Raw genomic sequence first — 26270 nt, 5'->3', positions numbered from 1 at the left:
TGTGTGAGGGCCCCACAAGTGAGATATGCAAAGGAATGCTTTGTTTGACAAGCTTGCCCGTCTTAGACCTGAGCTAGGATGCTAAGCAGTTCGGCAGTGTCAAGACTTAAATGGTTTTGTGCATGCCCACCAATGGAAGCTTTGTCACCTGGAGAATTTAGGCACCTCCAGGGTAAGGCAGAAGTTGAGCATGGGTTTGTGGACCTCACTGGCATCTAAATGTTGGACTTAGAGGCCTAAAGTGGCAGTTAGGTACTTAAGTCTATTTTTGGATCTAATCCTTAGGCCGTTTTGAAAATATTCCCCTCTATCTTTAACTTTTAACATTTAAACAAATTTTTAGGTTTAACAGCTGCACTGCTGAGCAATTTAACAGAAACATTGGGATTATGGGTAGAGATTGACTGAAGTACCACTTCCTCCTCTCCCCTCACATCCAATGTAATTCATTAAGAATAAAGCACCAAACAACAAATGGTATGCTTAATTTGTAAATCAATATTGTCTTCAGTTAAAATTTAACCTTTTGAATCAGGGGAACCATATTAATGATACTAACCATTCATTATATTAACTATCATTCTGTATTGAGATAAAACATACCAGTTTTACATACAAAGTCTATAACCATGTTTTCACATTCTTTCCATTTTTGGAACATCAATTGGAAACATTTTTACTATTCTGAAATTATTACAAGATCCTCCTGTACTGAAGTATAGCAAAATGAAGAAGGCAGAATTCCAGCATTCAAGTGTACAAGCTTTAACATATGGGTCAAAAATCATTCAAGTTGTACACAGAACAGAAGGTATGTTTGAGACCATGTGTAGTGGATATATTGACTGACTTGTCCTAAAGTCCTCCTGTTAGTATCTTTGGTTTCAATTTTTTAAAATTTTTTATTAAAGATCTCTCTCCAGTTACTATATGAAAAGACTTGTACAAACAGAAAAGAAAATGACTACACAAAGTTATCAAAACCACAATTTAAACAAGCATTTCTCATTCATACATAATAGTATGTAGAACATTTCAGATAATAAAAAGAAAAAAGAAAAGGAGTACTTGTGGCACCTTAGAGACTAACCAGTTTATTTGAGCATGAGCTTTCGTGAGCTACAGCTCACTTCATCGGATGCATAGCATATCGTGGAAACTTCTGCAGTTTCCACGATATGCTATGCATCCGATGAAGTGAGCTGTAGCTCACGAAAGCTCATGCTCAAATAAACTGGTTAGTCTCTAAGGTGCCACAAGTACTCCTTTTCTTTTTTCTTTTTACGAATACAGACTAACACGGCTGTTACTCTGAAACATTTCAGATAATGTATTTTCCACTGAATGTATCCGATGAAGTGAGCTGTAGCTCACGAAAGCTTATGCTCAAATAAATTTGTTAGTCTCTAAGGTGCCACAAGTACTCCTTTTCTTTTTTCAGATAAAAGTGTAATTTTAAAGTTAGTGCCCTATTGATTTTGAAATACCTACTTCATGTCCTTCACTCCCTCTGGCAAAACCACCACTCATCCTCCAGAAAGGGTAAAGAGAGAAGCAGCTAGGAGAGGGTAAATGGAGTAGTCCATTTAATAAGTATGGGATCCTGTCAAACAACCTCCAACGTTCAATGTTAGTTATCTGAAAACAGTTCTTGCAGCACTCCCAAATTCTAGGCCTACTAAATTTCCTGCACTAACATGTCACTGCAACTACCACCACTCATTTGGGTCAGGACCTTTGATAATGCAGCAATCAATACTTTGTCTACAATGGAAAGTTGCACCAGTGTAATTCTCTTTTTTTCTGGCAGAAACTGATATGAGTTCATATACAAATTGTCTTGTATATAGGTTTATCCCACTGCTTAAACTGAAATACTTAACCCACTTCCAAATTGACTTACATCAGCATGTTTTGGTGGTTTTTTTTTTTAAAGCACTGACCTGCAAACCACCACTATTGCCTTGTGACAACGTGCAGCGAGTGAACAGGTGAGCCTGCACTCAGATCACTTGGACACCAATTAGTTCTCCCACAAGTAAGATGACTGAAGTAATTAGATAATCAGGATGGCAGGCTGGGTGAAATAAAGAGTCAATTAGCCCATCAGCCCAGAAGGATAGAGACACAAGAAGGAAATGCAAAGGGAGAGAGGAACAGGGCTAGCTAAGCCCAGTCTCAGAGAATTCAGGGAAGGGAGACTTCTGCTCCTCTCTGGTACTGAAAAGAAGACTAAATGCACAAAAAGATACAGGAAATAGTCTGATGCATGGAGACTGTTTGTAGTGGTGTTGGTGGAGGGAACTCAACTAAATGGCACTGTGAATGTACAACAAGTAGAGTCTATGAAGTTTCTGCATTGCAAGAAGCCAGGAGTGGAGGTGCACCCTGTTACATTCCTCTATCAAGTTTAGACAGTTTTCTGCTTGTAGCAAAAACTAGCTCAGTTGTCTAAGGTTTCTATAAGGTGGATTTGCCAAAATAGGGGGGAGGAGGGATTTATTTAATTAAAAAAAAAAAAAAAGCTATCCATAGACATTAACAGTGACTGAACCAGGATTAGGAACCATATCTAGTGTGTTCCTAGGGCATGTTATTTGTTCTTTTCCCCAATCTTACCCCACAAGAATTGCTCAGTCTTTGTCTAGAAGGACCACACTCCTAAGGATGAAAGGGTAGTTCTTTCAATCTTTGTCCCTCTTCAGGCTGCCAAACAAAGGTCCAATAACAACTGGAAGTTTTTGCCATGTGGATGCTTACATAATAGGAATCTGATTAAGACCACCAATTTACTTCATATTAGAATATAACATTTGACCAATATCACCCAAAACCACACTTCAAAAGGCTCTTCAGGCCTTTTTGCTCTCAGAATAGTGAATGTATGGCTGGAACCTAATCAACAGGGAAAATTTCTTCAATTTTAAGACTGGTTTCAGAGTAGCAGCCGTGTTAGTCTGTATTCGCAAAAAGAAAAGGAGTACTTGTGGCACCTTAGAGACTAACCAATTTATTTGAGCATAAGCTTTCGTGAGCTATAGCTCACTTCATCGGATGCATGAAGCTTTCCACTTTATGCATCCGATGAAGTGAGCTGTAGCTCACGAAAGCTTAATTTTAAGACTGTTTTCTTCTAATTAGTTTAAAAGTTAGTTTAGCCCTTTATAACATTTATTTTTATTTCTGTGGTAGGAATGAGCTGGAGTCCTTTGATGCAGACTATACCACCTTGCTCAAAGCCCAAACCTAAAACGTTCAAACCCAACAATGAAATGAAAGAAAGAAAGAACTCTGATCCTTTTAAACAACCTTCTTCTTTTAGAAGAATCAGTTTCCTAAACCAGATTAGTGAAAAATCATTTTTAGCTACTCTTCATGTTCCTCAATTCCATGCAGTTATTTCCTTTTCTTTCCTTTATCCCTGGCAACAGTTCTCGCCAGGGAGTGGGATCTGGGACTTGCCCCGCTTCATGTGTGCCATGGCTCCGTGCGGCTCCCAGAAGCAGCGGCATGTCCCCCCTCCGAGTAGGGGCTGGAGAGGGGACATGCTGCTGCTTCTGGGAACTGCTTGAGGTAAGCACTGCCAGGAGCCTGCATCCAACCCCCTCCCGTGCCAGAACCCCCTGCCTCAGCCCTGATCCCCCTCCTGCCCTCTGAACCCGCTGGTCCAGCCCAGAGCACCCCCAACCCCTCATCCCCAGCCCCACCCCACACCTAACCCTGAACTCATTTCTGGCCCCACTCCACAGCCTGCACCCCCCGCCGGAGCCCTCACCCTCACCCCCACCCCCAATTTCATGAGCATTCATGGCCAGCCATACAATTTCCATACCAAGATCTGGCCCTTGAGCAAAAAAGTTTGCCCACCCCTGTTCTAGATCCTCTCCTTATATAAGGCATAGATTAACATTAAAGCACATCTCAAAAAAAAACCAACCAACCCAAAAAAAAAACCAACTAAAAATATGAAGGTGTCAATGTTTCTAGAAGTTATTTTTCCTGATACAGTGATGTAAAAAAAAAAAAAAAAACCTTGTGAATTTAAGCTACAGTGCAACAAACCATGTTTTGTAATTTTTATAATACTAAGCCATGTGTGAGTGAACCATCAGTGCTCAGGGCCAAAGTCCTTGTAAAATATAATACACCCAAGGTACACAGTAATGGTCTAGGAATGTACACCCTGATGTGGCTGTTTACTTCACTGAGACTACAGGGCATGTGTACAGTTGCTGCTCCATCTGGTCATATTATGCAGTTTTTTTAATTAAGGAATTCAAGCATTGTCAGCTGATCAGAACATATATGCCAACTCAGCCTGAAAGAGATCATCTGTTGCATAAACAAAATGCTACCATGGGTGTGTCATTTAGAGCACACCTTCCGTCACCAGTGCTTCATGAAAAAACATTCTATTTAGAGATGATTGACATGTTTTCTATTTTCTTCTCCATTTTTCTTCAGTCATCTTTATCAAAAGTATTTGAAGACAGCCATCGCTGTGATATTTAGGTTCCTGAAGCAAGTCACAGTCCTTCTGTAAGCAATATCAAATGCCTCCACAGCAACTAACTGTGCTACCAAGAAGAGGATTATGACTAGGGATTCTAGAAATCAGTTTGCCGTGGAAAAAACATGGCATTTGTGTTTTTACAGAAAATCTTTGGTTTTTATTTTTTGTGAAAAAATAAAAACATTAGGGCTGCCAATAATCTCAGTTAATGCATGCGAGCAACGCAAAACAAATTAACTAGATTAAAAAATAGTCACAATTAATTGCACTATTAAACAATAGAATAATTTAAATTTATATAAATATTTTGATGTTTTTCTAAGTTTTCATATATATTGATTTCAATTACAACACAGAATACAATGTGTACAGTGCTCACTTTATATTATTTTTATTACAAACATTTGCACTGTAAAAAAGATAAAAGGAATAATATTTTTTAAAATCACCCCTCAAGACCATGTCACTGAGTTTGGTGCGGTCGAATTTCATGTTGATGGTAATATGCTGTTCTGTAGACTATGTTTGAAGGCAGACAACTGTAGAACACATGGAAAGCACTAAACTGAATGAAAACTAACGAAAACAAGGAGGCTAAAACAGCATGGCCATCGACAACAACAAAAACAATGTACTGAGTCTGGATCATTCTATTAATTATAATGATTGATGGCACTGGCAGACTTTGAACTTGCTTAAAATTGTAAATATATCAATAAAACATTGTGTTCAACTGATATCAGTATATATATTGTGACTAAGGAAACCAAAACTCAGTGTTTCATTTTAAGTGTGGAAAAACATGGATTTTTACGCTTTATAAGACAAATGGGGGGGGGGGGGGGTGTTAAATCACAAAAAAATAGGATCCCTGATTATGACTTCAGGTGATGGACACACAGATGAACACTTAGCCTACAATAATTTGTTCTCATAAAAATGTCCCCAATAGTAATAAAATGGGAAATATGATGCATTAGTAGAAATGTTGCTATTTAGAGTTTAGATTTCCCAGAAGACATCAGCAGATCTTCAAGTGCACTGCAAGGGACAAGACCAAAAATATTACCAACAATCAAGACAAAACATGCTTAATATCATATTGCAAGCTGTTTAAAACATTTTAGTATTTCATTGATATACACTTGTGAAAAATTAAAATTAAAAAGCCTTTAATTTTTTTTTACTCTATATACGGGCTGTCAAACAATTAAAAAAATTAATCGTGATTAATCACACTGTTAATCACAGAATTCCATTTATTTAAATATTTTTAGATGTTTTCTACATTTTCAAATATATTGATTTCAATTACAACAGAATACAAAGTGTACAGTGCTCACTTTATATTTTTAATTACAAGTATTTGCACTGTAAAAAACAAAATAGTATTTTTCAATTCACCTAATACAAATACTGTAGTGCAATCTCTTTATCATGAAAGTTGAACTTACAAATGCAGAATTATGTACAAAAAAACTTCACTCAAAAACAAAACAAGTCCATTCAGTCCTACTTCTTGTTCAGCCAATCGCTAAGACAAACAAGTTTGTTTACCTTTGCAGGAGATAATGCAGCCCGCTTCTTGTTTAGAATGTCACCTGAAAGTGAGAACATGGCACTGTTGGAGCTGGTATCGCAAGATATTTATGTGCCAGATGCTATTTATTCATATGTCCCTTCATGCTTCAATCACCATTCCAGAGGACATGCATCCATGTGATGATGGGTTCTGTTCAATAACAATCAAAAGCAGTGCGGAACGACATGTTCATTTTCATTATCTGAGTAAGATGCCCACAGCTGAAGGTCGATTTTCTTTTTGGTGGTTTGGGTTCTGTAGTTTCCACACTGGAGTGTTGCTCTTTCAAGACTTCTGAAAGCATGCTCCACACCTCATCCTTCAGATTTTGGAAGACACTTCAGATTGTTAAATCTTGGCTTGAGTGCTGTAGCTATCTTTAGAAATCTCACATTGATATATTCTTTCTGTTTTGTCAAAACTTCAGTGAAAGTGTTCTTAAAATGAACATCATGTGCTGGGTCATCATCCGAGACTGCTATAACATGGAATATATGGCAGAAATGGGTAAAACAAAGCAGGGGATATACAATTCTCCCCCAAGGTGTTCAGTCACAAATTTAATTAGCACATTTTTTTAACAGGCGTCATCAGCATGGAAGCATGTCCTCTGGAATGGTGACCGAAGCATGAATGGGCATAAAAGTGTTTAGCATATCTGGCACGTAAATACCTTACAATGCCGGCTACAAACGCACAATATAAATGCGTGTTGTCACTTTCTGGCAACACTGTAAATAAGAAGAAGGCAGCATTATCTCCTGTAAATGTAAACAAACTTATTTGTCTTCATGACTGGCTGAACAAGAAGTAGGACTGCGTGGACTTGTAGGCGCCGAAGTTTTACATTATTTTGTTTTTTGGAATGCAGTTATGTAACAAAACAAAAATCTAAATTGTAAATTGCACTTTCACAACAAATATTGCACTACAGTACTTGTATGAGGTGAACTGAAAAATACTATTTCTTTTGTTCATTTTTACAGTGCAAATATTTGTAATAAAAATATACACTTCGATTTCAATTACAACACAGAATACAATATATATGAAAATGTAGAAAAAAACATCAAAAATATTTAATAAATTTCAATTGGTATTCTATTGTTTAACAGTGTGATTAAAAAAAATCCCGATTAATTTGAGTTAATTGTGTGAGTTAACTGATTAATCGACAGCCCTAATATACATACATACATACACACACACACACACTATGCTGTCCCCACTCTACTTTTTAAACTTCAGAATAAGCCTGTTTAATAGAAGAAAGTTCAAAATAGTTTAGCCACAAGCAAAACACTTAAAATCTGAAGCCAGACAATAACCATAACATGCACCAGGAAAGCTCCAGAACAGAAAAGGAACACAGATGAAGACAATCAAGGAAAGGAAGTAGTGGCCCAAATCAAGAAAGACAATCAAGCCCATGGGTGAGGGAAGAGAACAAGGAGGAATAGGAGTCCAGGTGGCATGGGGTATAAAATAGAAATTAAAAATTTATTTCAACAACAAAATAGGAATCTTACTAGCACAGTCCTGGCTTAAGTGGTTGTACTTGGTACCTACAATACAAGAATTACATTCTTGTGCATACTGTCGAGCTTAAAAAAGCAAGATACTGATGAATGCAAGTAATCAAACATGGGGTGGTGGGGGGGAGGGCAAGGGTAGCTCTACGAAGTAAGTGGCAGATCCCTAAAATCTGGAAGAGATCTAAGACCGGTGCTTTCAAGAAGATCTAGAGGAAAGTGCTGATGACTTCATGATACACGTGCTTAGGGCCTTAGATAAGTGTATCAGGTATCATGTAAATCTAAACAAAAAAAATGTGTAAATAAGTCCATCATTTTGGTTTACATTAATTAATGCTTGCTGTTAGAGGGTACAGAAGATAAGAGGCTTTCACTGACATCCTCACCACCCTATGCTGGAGACATGGGGGACACTGCACTGAAATAGAGAAATGGTGGACAGATACAGGGGGAGCTACCCTCTGCCCCAGAATGTTAAACTGAGTGGTGGTAACAAAGGTAAAATAATCAATTAAATTGTCTAAGGCATCCCTGTTATGAAACAATCCAATGCTTATGGCACAGGTCTTTGACAAGGTGCATTATGGGGATTTTGAGCTGGCATTTGTCAGAAGAGCAAGTGGAATTTCCATATTGGAACAGACCCATGATCCATCCTGAGCTAAGGAGGTGGATCAGTCTCTTGTACCTATTCTATCCTTGGTCTCTGTCAAGACTGGTAACAAGGATTCCACTTGTGGTGGGACACCTGGAAAGCAGATGAGATTACCATCATTACATAGGCCACCAAAACCAGTGACAAAGGTTTTCTCATTACTAATAAGGGAGTGACCAAACAGCTGAAGACGTTAAAGAACTTAAAAGGAAAGTGGCAAGATTCACTCACTCACACATGACCACAATGCACAAAGTCTAGGAGGTGACAAGTTAATACTAGACAAGTGAAACTTCAAGTTTCCTTATGAAGTCATTATCAAATTATCATCTTTTAGAAAACAGTCTATAGTTTCATCCTTAATACTGACTGCAGCCAACTTCTGAATGAAACAAGGAAGACCAAAATCTGCTGTTAGACCAGTAGAACAGAAGAGAATTTGGCTCAAGCAGCATACATTTTAATGACATTGCTTTGGATTATTGTAAGCAAGGCCAATGAAGGAAGACGAAGAGCATTCTTAAGTATTTGGAGGTAAAAACAGAAACAGTTCTATATTGCTCCTAGCTTTTTCCCAGGTGCCACTCTTCTTGTCAGATTTAAACACAACAACTACACGAAGAAAAATCTTTAGGTAGAAGAGGACTTTGTCTTTCCACACAACTACTGGCAGAAAGAGGCAGTTTGATCATTTACTTTAGAATTCTTCCCTGTGTGTGGACAGGGACACAAATAAGCAATACAGAATGATTATTTCCTTATTTCGGAACCAATTCTGTATTATGCAATACTTATCGCTAGGCTTTCTGATAAAATTAAGCAATCATTCTGAAGCATTACAGTAAAAGCATATAAATGGTTAAGCAGGGGTTTTCAAAGTGGGGGTCGTGAGGTTATTACGTGGGGGAAGGGAGATTTGTGTGCTGTCAGCCTCCACCCCAAACCCCACTTCACCTCCAGCATTTATAATAGTGTTAAATATTTTTTAAAGTGTTTTTAATTTATAAGGGGGGGTTGCACTCAGAGGCTAGCTGTGTGAAAGGGGTCACTAGTACAAAAGTTTGAGAACTACTGGGTTAAAGGATTTTCCTCCTTTGCCCAAATGTTAAGCTAACAATTCTATTTAGAAAAAATAATTTTAAATGGACACACTTAAATATACTATTTATAAATAAAACTTATTACAAATCTTAAATGACGGAACGATTAAGCAGCAGACTATTCTAAAATGCAAGGCAATTGGAAGACACACTAAGTAACTTGGAATGGTTTTGCTCACTTCACATTATGTTCTTGCAAGTAAAAGTCAGTAAATTTACTAAGTTAAACTTTGGACTTTTTAACCTTCCAACACACTATGCTGACAGTATGAATATAAAGAGCAAAGGTGGTTAGATGTAGAGTTCAATTATGAGGAAACCCACACTACTGACTAGTTCTGTCCACACCTCAGCAAGTTCCTAGGCTCCTCTGCCACAGCCCTACTACATTTCAGACTGGTCAAACCTCTATTCCACTGAATATGTATCTCCATCTTTTATTTCTTTGCTAGATGTGTGGTCCTTCTCTCTCTTGTGTCCCAGGAAAGCCACTGCAGACTTTTCTCTCAAAATCTGTTTTGCTCTAGCACCCCACTGCACGGATCTTTGAAGCGGAAGTTTGTGTATGCACATTCTCGCTTCTACTGTTACTTGTATGCAACATTTTAAAAATATACCAGACAGAAAAAGAAAATGGTGACTGAAGGAATCTCAGTATGAATAAAGTTCTTCAGTTGCTCAAAGGCACTGAAGAACAAAATGACAAAATCTGCATACCTATTTTGAAGACCAAGACTTTTCTACTTGGTTGAAAAACAATTTCCATTAGTTTCCTAGAGCAATTTTTCTAGTTGTCTAAATATATATTTATTATTTTAGTTATAGTATGTCCATGCTCAAAAGAACCAAGCATCAGTCTTCAGGGGGTTTCATTTTGTGAACTCACATCTTGGAACAGAGCCAGAATTATGAATGTGATGTTCCACTGCTATAAACAGCACTAAAATGTTACCAAGAAAAAGGGTCAGCCCTTAAGCAATAAGGTTTCAGTTTCATACACTTGTTCTCCTGTGCAAGAAAACAAATACATGAAACTGAAATGTGGAAAGGCAACTGGACTTGATGGTGTGTCTAATTATTATTACTTTGGCACAGGAATATAGAAGTGGCTGCTTGTCTTCTTTAATTCTTGCATGGAGACAATGCAGATACCCAGGATGTGGAGCAGACAAGTGGCTGCACTACTTAAATCACATAAAAACCTTAACTCTGCAAAGAGCTACCACCCAACATCCATACATTGCTCAACCTACAAGCCAAATGAGAGAATTATAATGGGTAGAATAGCACCAATAGTGGAAAGGTAGCTGACTGATGACCAAGCTGGCTTCTCCCTAGGATATTCACGCTATGGCAAAGTTGCAAACCTAGCTCAAAAAGAAAAGGAGTACTTGTGGCACCTTAGAGACTAACCAATTTATAAATTTATAAATTGGTTAGTCTCTAAGGTGCCACAAGTACTCCTTTTCTTTTTGCGAATACAGACTGACACGGCTGTTACTCTGAAACCTGTCAAACCTAGCTCAATACATCTAAAATGGTTTAGAATCTTGTTTATCTGTCAGCTGCTGATGAAACTGTGAACTATGGTGCATAGCTACTAAAACTGGCAAGAACTCTGAGAAATAGCAAGATGGTCCAGGTCATCTCCTCCCTGCTTGAGGATGGACTTTTTTGGTTGAGGTGGGTGGTCAAAAAAGTCAACAGCATGCTCACCGGAATGGATTGCCCCATGGTTCTATCAGCCTTGCTGTTTAATGTTTACACAGAATTCTCTCAACACGCGAAGATTCATTTATGCAGATCTCTGTATAATCACACAATCAGAAAGATTTGAGGACACTGAGCGCATTCTAATTGGCTCTCTGAGTGTACTTGGAAAATATTATCACACATGGTTCCTGATTGCCAATCTTAGCAAGCCCCAAGTGTGCACCTTTCACATGAAAAACCCTCAGGCCATGCAAAAACTTCAGATATCATGGGATGGAACAATCCTTGAGCACTATGAGTATCTGGTGTACCTTGGGGTCACATCAGACTGAATGCTGACACTCAAAGAGCATCAAGAAGCTAAAGGAGAAAGTGAATTCCAGGAGTTGTGTACTGCAAAAAACCAGCCAATAAAAAGAAAAGAGGAGCTGACCCCCCAAAAGTCTGAGCAACCAGTCTCACCCTGTGTTACTCAACTGCAGAGTACTGTGCCCCAGTATGGTCATGCTCCAGCCATACATACAAAATTGATACTGAACTCAATGGATCCTGTAGGATCATCACAGGGACTTTGAAACTGACTCTCACACAGTTGCTATACTGCCTCGAGGGGACTGCAGCACCATCAGTGAGGTGGGATGCCTTCAGTAAAAAGGAGAGACAAAAACAAGTGCATGATCTAAGACATCCACTGTATGGACAAATTCTACCATCTAAGAGGCTGAAATCCAGAAAGATCTTTGCCTCTGAAAATCTCTTACCCCAAAATACCACTGTGGAAAGTTACAGCGTAACAAACTGAAGGGGAATATTGATTATCTTGGAGAAACTGGTTCCTTTAGAACTCCCCCACCTTCCCCCAGGCACTGACATTGTACGAACATATTGGTGTACTCTAAACTGAGAGAGAACTGGGGTGGCAAAGACTGGTCACAATATGACCAACTGGAAGCTGAGGAATGGCCCAAAATGTGAACGTGGACAGCCTTGGCAAACACTTGAACATTGCCTGATGCACTGCCCCCGTCAACATCCTGTACTCCTGAGGATAAGTGTTTGAAATAAGTGATACCATCATGTCTTGGCTGAAGTTTTGGAGCAACAAGCTACGATGATGATCGTTGGCAAGAACAAAAATATCCTCAACAGAATATTTTTCTTAAGATTCAACCCAAAAACAACGAAAGCAAAATAAGGAACTGTAACAATTTTCTCTTCCATTCTTAAAAACCTGAGAGTTGTTTCTTGCACAACTGACCAAAACATGTTGCACTGCACAAGGATTTAATGAAACGGAAAGGGTTCTTTAAATCTTTTAAAATTGCCCATGTGGATCTCCACTCCTGGAATAAGCATGCCATGTTGTTGTGAGTGCATTTATCCCAGGAAGCAATAACCTAGAAGAACCACTGTAACTATTTATTAACTAACTGTTCTTTAAGCAAAAACTAACTTTGAAATTGCCTGCACCTCCACTATAGTTATTTTCAACAAGTATATCTGTTATACATTGATCTTAAATTTACCATTGATACTATCTGATATAATGCATGTTTACCAAATTTATTCCCTTCTTGGGTAATTTAAAATTATTTCAGTTGAATTAAGATCCGTTGCTACAGAGCAGTCAGCTTTTACTGAGATTTATTCTTGCATCTGGTTTTCTTGGAGAGTGTCAATAAAATTAAGTAAGACAATTTCCACACATTAACAACATTTGGAAACTACGATCTGAAAATGTGTATCATAAATGCTGTAATATATTCAGGCTGCAACTAGCAACCACAGAGGCAGAGAGAGTTAAAACAAATTTCCAGTAAACTCCTGAGGCTAGATTAAGTACATTCTAGAAGCGTAAGCTTCAGCAAGATTAGCTGGCCCCAGACAAATGATTCGTCATACCTACGAGCAAAGGCCATCTAACTAACTCAACAGGCAAAATAATGAATTTTTTGAATCCAGAATTAGGAAACAGGCTAGGTAGGCTCAATTAGTAACTGAGTTTTAATTACATCAAACAGGGACGATACCCATCCACTTATCAAAAGGATGAGATAACCAGTATTGAGGCAACACACAGAAACCTTTCAGTATCAGTCTAACCTGCAGTTTATTTTGAAGTGTACTGAAACTGAAAGCCTGTGAAGGGAGATAGACTTGGCAAATGGTGGCGTTCGCTACATCCTGCCTGCGGCTCAGCGATGGAGGAGGGTGTCTTGGGCCCTGGCTGATAAGCAGCCAGGCCGCAGATAAGCCTCCTCCTTGCCCACCCTGCGGGGCCCCGCGGCGCTGGCACTCGCTCACCCACGCCCCAAGCTGGCCAGGGCAGGCGTAGCCAGCGGGAGGCTTTGCACAGAACAAGCGTTGCAGCCCCGGGCCTTTCCCGGCAGGGCCCCTCCTTTATTAAAACCCCGCACGCACCAGGGACCGAGCCACGCACACCGGATGGGCCTTTTAAACGCGACGCCTGGAAGACGGTCTAAGGGGGAGAAAGCAGAAAAAAAAACCCCTCTGCCAGGAAATGGTCATTTGGGGGCGGGGAGCTGGGGGGGATCGGAGCTGGTCGGGCGGACTGTTTGTGGGGAGAGGAGCTGGGGGCTAATTTAAGGGGAGGATGGGGGGGGGGGCGGAGGCTGATTCTGAGGGGGAGAAGCTGGGGCGCTGGGAACGGATGGGGAGGGGCCAGGAAGGGGTCAGCGCTGCACCCACACGGCCGGGCTCCCGGCAAACGGGACTCAGCCCCAGGCCCGGTATGGGGGGGGAGGGGGATTCCCCGCGCCCCCCAATGGCCGCCCAGCCTCGGACCGGGCCCCCGGCCGCTACCTGCAGCGTCACATCCTCGGGGCTCCAGTGGGGCCGCAGGCGACGCAGCAGCTGCAGGGCTCCGTCGCGGCAGCCGGGCCCATCCGCGTCGCTCAGGGCGATGTCCAGCTTGGGCACCTCGGGGGAGCCGGGCGGCACGTGGATGTAGTTGGCCATGGCGGGCGGGCGGCGCTGGGTCCGGCGGCGGCGGCGTCTCGTGACTCTCTGAGCGGCGAAACCTGCCACCGGGGCGGCTGCTGCTGCTGGTGGGGGAAATTTCCACTTTGGTCCCGCTACAGCGGCTGCGGCTCCACCTCCCCCGGCTCAGTCTACGGCGCGGGGCAGCCTGGGAAAGTGGTGGGCGGGGTCGGCTCCCCGGGCTGCAGCGGCCCCCTCCTGCCCGGCCCGGGCCGCACGCCGCGTTTCCCGCCCGACACTGCCACCCAGAGCCGTCGCCCGGCTGCTGCGTCCGGCGGCTCCCCCATCTCCCTGGCTGCCTCTTCCCTTCCCCATTCTCCCTTTCCCTCCCCCAAATCGCCCTGACTGCATCTCCCCCCCCCATTCTCCCCCTCCCTCCCCAAATCTCCCTGACTGCATCTTTCCTTCCCCATTCTCCCCCTTCCTCCCCCAAATCGCCCTGACTGCATCTTTCCTTCCCCATTCTCCCCCTTCCTCCCCCAAATCGCCCTGACTGCATCTTTCCTTCCCCATTCTCCCCCTCCCTCCCCCAAATCGCCCTGACTGCCTCTTCCCTTCCCCATTCTCCCCTTCCCTCCCCCAAATCGCCCTGACTGCATCTTTCCTTCCCCATTCTCCCCCTCCCTCCCCCAAATCGCCCTGACTGCATCTTTCCTTCCCCATTCTCGCCCCCCACTCCCCCCATTCTCCCCCTCCCCAAATCTCCCTGGCTGCATCTTTCCTTCCCCACTCCTCCCTCACTGCATCTTTTTCCCCCATTCTCGCTCCTCACTCCCCCATTCTCCTCCTCTACCCATCTCCCTGGCTGCATCTTTTCTTCCCCACTCCCTCCTCACCCCCCCACCTCCCTGGCTGCATCTCTTTCTCTGTACCCTTCCTCCCCGGCTGCATTTCTCTTTTCCCTCTCCCTTAACTTTCTGGCTGGGTTTACTCTCTACTGCACCCAGGGAAAAAAATTTGTGTAGTTCTTTAATGAATAAACCACCTAGGTAACATCCCTCTTTTTACCTGCCTATATCCATATGAAGCATCCAAAGAAATGATTAATGAAAGCAGTTCATTATCTTATGGAAAAATCTAATGCAAAAGATTAACCCTAAGGTATAAGTCACCTTGCCTTTCACCTCTTAGTTCAGCTATGCTTAATGTGAGGTAATTTACAACAGAAATGAGACCACCATATCTGTGTGGAGCAAAGGTAAATTTGTGGTTAAAGGAAGGACATCTGACACCTTAGTTTACTTTGCTGTTGTCCTTTTGCATTGTGTTCATTTTTGCCTCTAACGTGTGCCATTTTTCAAACTTTATTTTTCCCTGAACATTTGTTATTTTCCTAACCAACTTTTCTCCCCTCACTCTTTCCTCTTTCTGTAGTTTCAACTGTAACTATGTGCAATAGCATTTACAGACTGAGGTCTAGATCCTCATCAATTTGTAGGCTCCTAGCTTCCATTGGTTTCAGTGGAAGTTAGGAGCATAAATACTTTTGAGGATCTGGGCCTTAGCCAACCCTAAAAACCTCTTCTAGAGAATCTACCCAGATTTAAACATCCGCCTAATAATCACCCTACCTTTCCTTAAGTAACATGGAGGAGTTATGCAATGTGAACCTTGGTTTACAAGTCAATTTGAGTTCATTCCATGCCTTTAGGGGTTGGAGTGCACATTTTCAAAGCCAGACTCTCTACCACAACTTGACTCTTTCCCAAGTTAGAAAAAATATGCTTTTGGAACCGGTAATCCTGTTTTCCAGCTGACTCTGATGTTATCCTGTAAGGTTCACCATAAACAGCAGTCTGCATAAACATTATCAAAATTAATGATATAGAGAAACATACATAAAAATTGATCAGTTTCCCAGTTCTTGTTACTATTGTAAAGGCATGGACTATCACAATGCACCATCTTGCAGCCCAAGGCAATTTTCCCTAATTGAGGTAGCAGTAGGTTCACTTTAACAGGCCAGGACAAAGAGAAGCCAACATCTACTAACAACATAGCATATCCTATTTTAATAAAATTTCAGGACAGGAACAATTACAACACACAGTTCAGAAGGTCCTCACCTCTGGACCCTCCCATTACCTAAAATTCACAAAACAATGTCTCTGAGTCTAGTTAGGCTACTCTGAAGCCAAAGAGAAACCACCACCCACTACAGCCTACATGGGTTCTACTCCCTTCTGTCTTGTTCAGCTTCCTGATCCTGTATAAATACCCAGCCCTAGGGTGAGGCATGGCCTCCTTGATTACACCCTAGGCTGTCCTTGCTGTAGGCTGGCTGAAGCTACTTGAAAAAGTTCACAATTTCATTATAAAGCATGTTTATTACAGCAGTGACTAAGGATCAACAAAGAATAGGGCCCTGTTGTGCTAGGCAATATACAAACACAGGCTAGTACAGTCCCCATTGACAGACTCAAGGTACATGCTTTTAATTATGCTGGACCCTAAACTTGGAACAGCCTCCTTGTCAACCAATACGTGATTTCTCCATCCTCTTTTAAATCCTCTTTCTTTTCTTCTCATCAATAAACTTTGTAATCTCCCTTCACCTGAAGTTTTGTTCTTACTTTTGTCTAGAGTTTTGTATTGTGTTTATATTGTAAGCACTCTAAGGCAAGGAATATATATTTGTCTATACAAAATATCATATAAACTAAATGGGCATCTCCTGTGTTTTAACGGAAAACTCAGTGTGTGTGATTTAATGTTATTTGTGTAAATGTCTTATTCCACATAATTGCCTATTTTCCATAATGACAGGTTTCAGAGTAACAGCCGTGTTAGTCTGTATTTGCAAAAAGAAAAGGAGTACTTGTGGCACCTTAGAAACTAACCAATTTATTTGAGCATAAGCTTTCGTGAGCTACAGCTCACTTCATCGGATGCATACTGTGGAAAGTGTAGAAGATCTTTTTATACACACAAAGCATGAAAAAATGGGTGTTTACCACTATAAAAGGTTTTTTCTTCCCCACCCCACTCTCCTGCTGGTTAGATTAGCTATTACCAGCAGGAGAGTGGGATGGGGGGAGAGAAAACCTTTTGTAGTGGTAAACACCCATTTTTTCATGCTTTGTGTGTATAAAAAGATCTTCTATACTTTCCACAGTATGCATCCGATGAAGTGAGCTGTAGCTCACAAAAGCTTATGCTCAAATAAATTGGTTAGTCTCTAAGGTGCCACAAGTACTCCTTTTATTTTCCATAAAGTCTTGATCATACATTGAGATCTTTTCAGGGTTGCAGTGGTAGTAACTAGATAGACATGGGCCTGAATCAAAATCCTAAATCCTAACACTTCCGAAGTTTGAGTAACTGATAATCCATATCAAAATGTCATAGTTTGATTATTGTTAGAAATGCGGTCAATTTCTGGCCTGCCCTTTTGGTTACTTCCAAATACATCCACTCATACCTTGATTTTTTGAAAAATGTTTCCTGCTCTTCTCCTGTTTTTTTCATTTCCCCATTTTCTCCATTATTCCTCCCCATCATTTCTCTTCAGTTTCTCCTCTTTTTCTTTATATCTATTTTCTAAACTCAAAACTGGCTTTAAATTTATGCTCTAAGAAAAACTTTTTTTTCTAAATAACATCAGAACAGCTTTAAACATGTTTGAAAAATCTCATCATTCACACACACGAAGTCTCATCTGGAAAAGATGGTTGCATGAAGTCCTAGCACTTGTTCACATGCATGCAGTACATTACCCTCTTCCTCTGCTTAAGCAGATTGGTAAGGTGACAAAATAAAAGTTGTTGCGGGGCTCAAGAGCAGCATGACATTCCCATATAGAGAGCAAATGTCAAAGGCTGAACGTGCCAGCTTGCTTACACAAGTTGTTAATTTCAACAAGAGGGTTCATTCTAAATCAAGGGTCTGGTCCTGCAAACTCTGGGCCTGGTGCTTGCTATCATAAATAGCCCCAAATTCAGTTGTTGATTATGAGTAGTCTCATTGACTTTGCAAAGTCTCACTGACTTCTCCAAAGTTGATGGTGAGGATATTTTAAGCTGAAGGGATACTGTGGAAGACAGCATGAGGGCTCAATTTGTTTGGGAGGTAGGGGAATTGAGCTTCCTCTTGTTAAATATTTACTAGCTGATCCCTTGTTTTCTAGGTTGTATATAGACGAAAGAACTAAGAAGTTTATATATAAGCATAAAGCCATGTCCTCCTACACTACCTGATTTTTGCTTGGGAGTGTTTGGGGTACTCCTCAGTGTTAAATCCGTTAAACAAAAGTTGTGGCTTGGCCCTTAAAAACCCATTGTTTGTGTGCTGTGTGTATATATTCTCTGCATGTCCACATCAATTTACAGGAAACATTTCCTACAAAACTGGGGCATCTGTCTTAAAGCTTCCAAGGGCAATTTCTTTTGGTTTTTAGCCTAATCCCAATGGCCACTACTATACTCTCCAACCTGTGAAATCTATAAATAAAGACATCTGAGGAAAAAAGTAATGGCATCCACTGAACTTCACTAGCTTAGAGGAGTTTTTCTTGGAGGGGCAGAGGGAGAAGAAGATTAATATTTTTTCTAAAAAATAAAGTCTGTCCCATCTAAGCAGCGACACTGGCATGTATGGTACCACATGACTGGCTTCTGGTCATCACTTTGTCACTCTCCTTCCCTCCCTCTTCAACTATTCAGAAAGAACCTATGTAAGCACTTATGCATTCTGCTCCCTTCCACTGCTCTTTACCTTTCCTGCGTTTAGGTTACATGACCCCCAGCAATAACAACTGGGTTTTTTTTTTAATTTATTTTGTTTTTTTGTTTTTAAAGCAGGCCCAGAACTGGTTTTAGCCTCCCAGACTCAGTTCTCCTGGCTGTTTTCCAGCATCCGATAAGGAAGAAATTGCTTTAAAGACAGCCCAATAAACAAGATTCGATTGTAGATGGTAAGTGAGTTTAACCTTTCTAGCCCCAATTAATTATAATAATAGTTTGCACATCAGAGGACCTCAAAATGCTTCACATACACTAACTAATTAAGCCCCACAACATTTCTGTCGGTTATGGGTAGAGAAGTATTGTCCTAATTTTACAGATGTGGAAACTGAGTCACACAAAGGTGACCCTGACCCTAACTTGTCAGTAGGTCACACAGCAAGTCAGTGGTAGAACTGTGGTCTTTGACTCCCAGTGCAGTACTTTAGCCATGAGGCAACCTCTCTTTAAAGAACATATAATCTTTATTGATTATTCAGCATCTGTTGACTGTGTCAAGCCAACTCACATCTCTGTACTAACATTTAATTCTCTTACTCAACTCCTACACTTATTATATTGATTTCTAAAGGGCCTAATATCCTAGCATCCATATTGATTTACCAGCTGGGATTCTAGATGCACAGGGATATTATAGCTTTATGATCACTTTGATTGTTCTTTATGATCAAATTTTGATCTTGTTAAATACTAACTTAAAATATGTCGTTTTATAAATATTACATCTTGTCTGGCTATACATGTCTCCAAGATGGATGCTGCAGGATCACATTTCTTTAATGGCAGAGTCCCTTTTCTTGTGTAAATTGCCCAAAGGTTGTGGATTACAACTCATGCAGGTACATTTTACAAAAGATACATATGACAGCAGAGTAAGACCTTGAACTCTTTGCACTTTTATGATTTAGTTTTGTAGTAGTCTAGTAAGTGCCAATAGGATTTGAGACCAATTAAATGGTTCAGTTTTGGATTCCCTATTTCCCAACCTTTTTAGCATAGTTGATCCAATAACTGTTACATTGAGCCAGTCTCAATTTCCCCTAAGCATTTCACAGATCCTATTACACACTCAATATCCAAACTCCCATTTTTGTTGCTCAGCAGCCCAGATCTAACAAAACCTGTGGGGCTGATACTTGTAACTCTAAGCTTTGCCCCGTTAGCTTTGTGCCCACCAATTTCCTGAGCAGGGTGAGGAAATTTTGCTAGACATTTGTGATGCTCTGTCCTGGCCAGCCTTATATACCTCTTTTTATGTCAAGTTTTTGTACCGTACCAGCATTCAGCTGAACTGCTTCCGCAGTAGAATAAACGTTCCTACCAAACAAGTTTAATTTCTTTTGAGTCTTTTGATTTTGGGGTTGCACCTGATGTCCTGCCTTTCTCCCTCATTAGCAGCAGTTACCACTGGGGGTAGGGGATGGGAGTAAAGAAACTCATAACCTGGGAGGGTACATAAATGTTGCACTCAGTCCTCTTTGAAGTTGGGAAAAGAGATGCAGATGTCTGAAACAGTCCCTTAAACTGGGTCCATAATGGCCTCATTTAGAGTCAGAGCCACTCGGGAAGGACCTGCACTGGCTAAAATATTGATCAAGCGGTAAGAGGATCCTTTTACTTCCTCCACCTGTATGCTAAGACTTAAAGCAACCCTCTTTAACAATTCCTGGTGCACTGTATAGTCATCTGGGGGAGGCAATATGCCCCCCGCCCCAAGACTGCATCATCAGGGGAGGAGGAAGAGAAGGCTAGCACTGGCTGCGGATGCTCTTCCTTTCTGCAGAGTCCTGTTGAGCAGGCTCTTGGAGTACAGTACCAGGCACGGTACTGGATTCAGGAAAGGGTGCTGCCTGGTGGATAGGTGCTTGCATGCCTTTCTGAGGTCACCGAATAGGAGTACTAGGAATATGACCTAGAAATTGTGGGAAAGCCCCACGGATTCCAAAAAGGCCACTGGACAGGCATACTCTTCTCCCCTGAACCTCATGACCACTTGGCTAACCACTCAATGGGTACTCCTGTGATAGGATCCATGGAAGGCTGGAAACATTTGGAGGAGGAGTAGCAAGAGAGCTCTGAGGATGGAAAATGTAGGACCCGACCTTGGATTTGGAAGACAACATCTCTCAATAAGCTGACCAGAGTTGCAGTTCCAGATGATGCCAGCAACTGGTGCGGAGGTGGAGAAGCCCACAGAGAAGTGAACATTGCAGGTTTCCCCTCTGAGGGTACTGAATGGCGAGCTGTCAGGGGTACATGAGGCTGGCCTGGTACCAAGCATTGTAGTGATCTTGCAGGTTCTCCCATGTCCGCCAGTACCAATAGCGTCAACTCTTGCACTGCCGGGGATACCAGCACCAACAGGGTCAGGAAGTCCCTGGCACCTGAAAACATCTCCAGTGTGACCGGTACCAAGGTGGTGTTGGTACGGTGTGGTGCTTCCAATGTGGAGGGAGCTCCTTCTGGCTCTGGACTTGATGGCATCTGGGCAATGGTGCCATCTTCTGCAGCACCAAAGCAGAGGCATACTTGGGCTTAGGCCACACTCTACTCTTATCCCTATGCCTAGCAAAGTTCAGTGCTGGGCATCTCCCATTTTGGCAGTCTGCTTCTTATGCTTCTTTTTAGGCACTGGAGATGGTGAGCCGTGTCGGAACTCAGGTACAATAGGAGGTGTGCTCCTTATCCATGCTGAGTCACTCTGTGACGATTTTGACCGACCTGGCTCAGATGGAAGTCTCAAGCCTGCCTCCATGAGTAGAAACTGTAGCCTGGCTTCACGGTCTCTCTATGCAAGGCTTAAAAGTCCTTAGAAATTTGGTAAAACTCTCCAATATGAGCTTCCCTGACGCACTTCAAGCAACTTGAGTATGGATTGCTCACGGTCATCATGACCTCATTGAAGGAAATGCAGGGCTTGAAGCCCGGTGACCAAGGACTGGGAGTCAACCAAAACCATGAGTTGGCTTCAAAAAAATCTAACTAAATACTAATTATATACAATAAAAAAGGACACACTCCACTGAGAGAACTTGCAAATGCAAGAAGAGCAGTTCCAGCGACTGTCACAGGTGGGCTGCTCTCTTCTCACTTCTCCTGCTTTTCAGAGAAGGGGCAGGGGGTTCAGGGTCAGCTGGGCCTTTTATATTGATGCTAGCGGTGTGCAGCAGCAGAGGGCACTTGAGCCATCCTGACGGATACCGTGGACAGAAAATAATTCTGGCAACTCTGCATAGGCGTGTGCACACCAAGAGTGGAATGCACATGTGCAATCACTCAAAGAAGAACTTTTACTTTCTTCTTTCATTTTGGTAAATAAAACCTACTTTAGTAGCAATGATCTATCTCCTCTTCATCAAGTTACTAAGCTTTTTTATTAAAAAAAAAAGTGCTCTAAAAGGCTATTTAATACAATCTATATAAATTAGCCATAGGATAGATAGGAGGGAAAATAGAGGCACAGAGAGGTGAAGTGACTGGCTCAAGGTTACATAGCAGGCTAGTGGCAGAGCCAAATATAGAACCCACGTTTCCTGACTCCTGTGCTAGTGCCCTATCCACTGAACTATGTTGCCTCTCCAGTTGTTGTTATGTTATGGTAAAAATGTATATTCTACAACTGGGGCTCCTTTGTGCTGGGTACTGTACATACTATACAACTCCTGCCCCTGTTTCATTATGACGATTTTCAGTCAGACTTGCAGAGAGCCCACAGGATGGAGACTTGTTGAAAGTACATAACTACAAGCTAATGGCTAATGATTCCATTTAATTATGACTCGTGCTGTCTCTGGACTACTCAGCATTTAACAGAAAGGACCTTTTGATCGTTACAAAAAATGACGGAGTTTTGTGCATGACCTTGAGCAGGCATTAGCCAAATTTATTTGGCTAATTGCTTGGCAATAGTTTCACTAGGCTTGCATGATTTAGAACCTGCTTCTTTCCATAGTGGGGTTCCTCAGGGATCTGTACTATGTTGTCTGCTATGCATTTACATGATCCCTCCTTGTTTCATTATATGGAAACCTGAAGTACACTTCCATTATGGAGAGGTGAAGCTCGTTGAGCTGCAAAATCCAATTGTTTATGCTGAGTCTTGAACTATTTAGCATGTGGGAGGGGAATAACATTTGTTCCTGCCTTGTCTCTAGAAAGCAGGAGAATTGAGAAGAGAGCAGTGCCATTTATTCCCTCTCACATACTGGCTTTTTGCACTTCTTTAAATGTTTGCACGTCTATAGTCTGTCTAGACTGCTATTCATCCAGAGCACAGCAGCAAGTCTGTTAACAGGCACATTACAGTTCCAGCATATTCAAATCTGCAATCCTTACACTCATTCCCTTCTAAGTTTTGATTTGATTTTGAAATTCTGATTTTAACTTCTAAGGCCTTTAAGGCAGTAGCTCCATCCTGTTTGGGAGATCTTATTTTCCCCTATATTCACAACCATCCACTAAGTTCTGAATCTGATGGGAACTCAGTGATTAATACAACCCTGAGACTGTGAGAGGTTTGTGCCCCCTCTCCCCGCATTTAATCCCCTCATCTGTGGAACAAGCTTTCTGCTACTCTCCCCATTTATATCCCATTTCTAGTTGACATCCGTCTTTCACACACTTGTAAAGAACAACGTCTTTGCTACTAAATTTAATTGTTTATTTGCTCATTTTGTATATTGTTTTGCTGCACTGGACCCAAGGATATTTTCCTGAGGGGTGCTTTATAAAAACAACTTTGTCCAGTCTTGACTCCCAATTGTCTGTTCTAACTGCTAAACACACTATTTATTTGGGTTGTGATAAGGAAAAGCTGAAAATACAGCTAGAGAAAACAAAGTATCCAGGTTCATAATGTAGATATTTAGAATGTCAGTTATAAGTAAATATTGTGATGCAGTAAATAGTCTGCGTGAGGGGTTCCCAGAACTTCTTAGTGTGGTCCACACTTGAATAGAATGTCTTGAGGATCACTTCTCCTCCCATTCTTCTTCACAAATAATCCCTGTGGTAACTACAGCAATGGCTTACATGAAAAAGTAATGATAAATAAATATTAATTTTTTTTCTATCAGTCCCTTTAATTAAATCTAGCAGTTGTGTAACCCTTCTGCTAGCCATCAGCAGCAGCTGTAAAAGCCAGGTTCCATGCTGTCTAGAGGTCCCTTTTAAGATACACAAAATGGTAAGCTTGTGCCTCCATCTCAAACCTTATCTACTGCCATGTTTTAGGAACTTACAATTTTAACTGCCCCAGTCACCTTTACACCTATTTCTTCCTCACTTGCAAGCATTCAGGAGTCCCTGGGCAGTGTAGATATACCCTAAGGGCTTGGCTACGCTTGCAGATGTAGAGCGTTGGGAGTTAAACCAGCCTTCAGAGACTGCAGCAGGGAAAACACCACTGTGTGTTTACACTGTCAGCGGCAAGCGCATTGGTGTGACCACATTAGCAGCTCTTGCAATGTCACAAAGAGCAGTGCATTGTGGTAGCTATCCCAGTGTGCAAGTGGCTGCAGCGTGCTTTTCAAATGGGGGAGCGGTGGAGTGTGATAGGAGTGTGTTGTGTGTATGTGGGGGGAGAGACACTGTGTTTTGGGTGGCAGAGAGTGTGTCAGTATGCTGTCTTGTAAGTTCAGACAGCAGCAGGCCCCCCTTACCCCCGCCTCTCTCTCGTACACACACTCTCACAGCAGCATTCAACAGTAATGGTTTGCTTTGTCCCGGAGCAGATAAGCAGCCGGCTGTCAGAAACGGAGCTTTGAAAGGGGATATCTGCATATCTGCAGCTGAGTTCAAAACAATGACAAGAGGGGCCACTTGACTTCAGGGGATTATGGGATGTTTCCGGAGGCCAATCACAGCGCAGTAATGCAACACGTCGTCCACACTGACACCCAGGCATTTCAGCCAGGGCGCAGCAAGCTTTATGCTTCTCTTGGAGGTGGATTACCAGGAGCGCTCCAGCTGCAGAGTCCAGGCGCTCTAAGTATCTTGCCAGGGTGGACACCTCAGGAGTTAGGGCGCCCGGGGCTGATTTAATGCACTCTAACTTGCAAGTGTAGCTAAGCCCTAAGTCTCTGCATTCATGGTTGGGGAACACTAGGCCGTATCATAAGTGGGTGAAACATACACACCATTGCAACCTTTTCTGTTATAAAACAAGGAGCTCCAAAACCACATCTACAGAAAAAAGGATTAAATGTAGCCAACACCTTTTCATTTAAACTATCATTTTGAAGCTACAAAATAATATGCATACTTCTTTTTAAAGCACTGTAAAATGCAGAAATTGATTACTATATTAATGAGCTAGCATTATATGTGTCAAGATATTCTGCATCATAAAGGGTAGCGGTGTGTACTTTTTGTAGGGCATATTGCTCTCTGAATTTTCTACAGTAAGCATTTAGGTCCCCAGTTCAAGAAAGCATCCCTACTGAGCAAAGGACTTTAGTCCATCTTTAAAGTTAAACATGGGCTTCTGAACAGGGATGGATTTAAGCATATTTTTAAATGCTTTCCTGAACTGAAGCCCTAGACCTGGTCTACACCTAAAACTTGAGTTGACCTAACTGCATCGCTCAGGGCTCAGAAAAATTTCAGGCACTGTACAACATAGTTAGGTTGTCTTAACCCCCACTGTAGATGCAGCTGGGTTGACACAAGAATTAGTCTGTTGACCTAACTGCCGCCTCTTCAAGAGGTGGATTTATTATGGTGATGGAAAAACCACTTCCATCACTGTAGTAAATGTCTATGCTACAGCGCTGCAGCTGAGCAACTATAGCACTTGTAATGTAGGCATACCCACAGAAAGTCATATATCACATCTCATCCTTCAGTCCTCTCTAAGGCAAAACTGTCCATGAAGTCAATGGGAATTTGGCCTGAGTAAGGTCAGCAGGATTTGGAGCACAGTGGGTTAAATTTTGCTCCCAAATACATAAATATACCCCCAAAATGAGTTGCATCTGTGCAAATGAGAGCAGAATTTGACCTTGTGGATTTTAAAAGCTGCAGTACACTGATTTCAATGGGACTACCTACCTGCTTACAATGATGTTTCTACCTAAGTGCTTTGCTGGATTAGGTTTTAAGAGCCTAATTCATTTCTCTTTGAAGCTAAATTAACCCCTTGAATAGGAATTAATGTTGATTGTTTTACTGAAGTAGCCTCCCTGTCTCTCAAATTTGGGTTCACAAACTGCATCTTGCTGCTTCTTTGGCTGAAATGCTGTCACTTTTCCAAGCTTTTGATATTTATTGCACTACTTTTTTGGAGGAGAGAATGCAAAAACTGTATCTTGTTTCTGTCTGACGGGCATGAAGGCTAGTTTGAAAAGACATCACTGCTTTTGGATCTTTTAATGGGAGAAAAAAGAATTCACTCTAGTAAAATAATGTCCAGTAAACTTAGAATAAATGAA

At 41.6% G+C, this 26270-nt stretch overlaps 1 protein-coding gene and 2 long non-coding RNA genes across 3 annotated transcripts in view; 1 reads left to right on the top strand and 2 right to left on the bottom strand.

The window, feature by feature from the left end:
• ETNK1 (ethanolamine kinase 1) overlaps positions 1–14266 on the bottom strand; it is a 58981-nt gene extending 44715 nt beyond the window's left edge. Inside the window, exon 1 of the mRNA XM_037915791.2 lies at positions 13922–14266. Within this exon, the coding sequence (XP_037771719.1) occupies positions 13922–14077 (156 nt within the window). The 5' untranslated portion in view covers positions 14078–14266. The remainder of the gene's footprint in view (positions 1–13921) is intronic.
• Positions 7224–11094, bottom strand: LOC122464276. Its single transcript, XR_006288223.1, has 2 exons — positions 10904–11094; positions 7224–10752 (listed from the first exon to the last, which is right to left on the bottom strand). It is a non-coding gene; the product is annotated as an uncharacterized LOC122464276 (long non-coding RNA).
• Positions 14267–17198: 2932 nt separating the features above from the next.
• On the top strand, positions 17199–23592 carry LOC119567936. Its single transcript, XR_005227876.2, has 2 exons — positions 17199–19010; positions 20868–23592. It is a non-coding gene; the product is annotated as an uncharacterized LOC119567936 (long non-coding RNA).
• Positions 23593–26270: the final 2678 nt, after the last annotated feature.

Source organism: Chelonia mydas, chromosome 1 (genome assembly GCF_015237465.2).
Source record: "Chelonia mydas isolate rCheMyd1 chromosome 1, rCheMyd1.pri.v2, whole genome shotgun sequence".
NCBI lineage: Eukaryota > Metazoa > Chordata > Testudines > Cheloniidae > Chelonia > Chelonia mydas.
The sequence above is the reverse complement of the archived record's forward strand: the minus strand, read 5'-3'. Positions and strand labels throughout refer to the sequence as shown.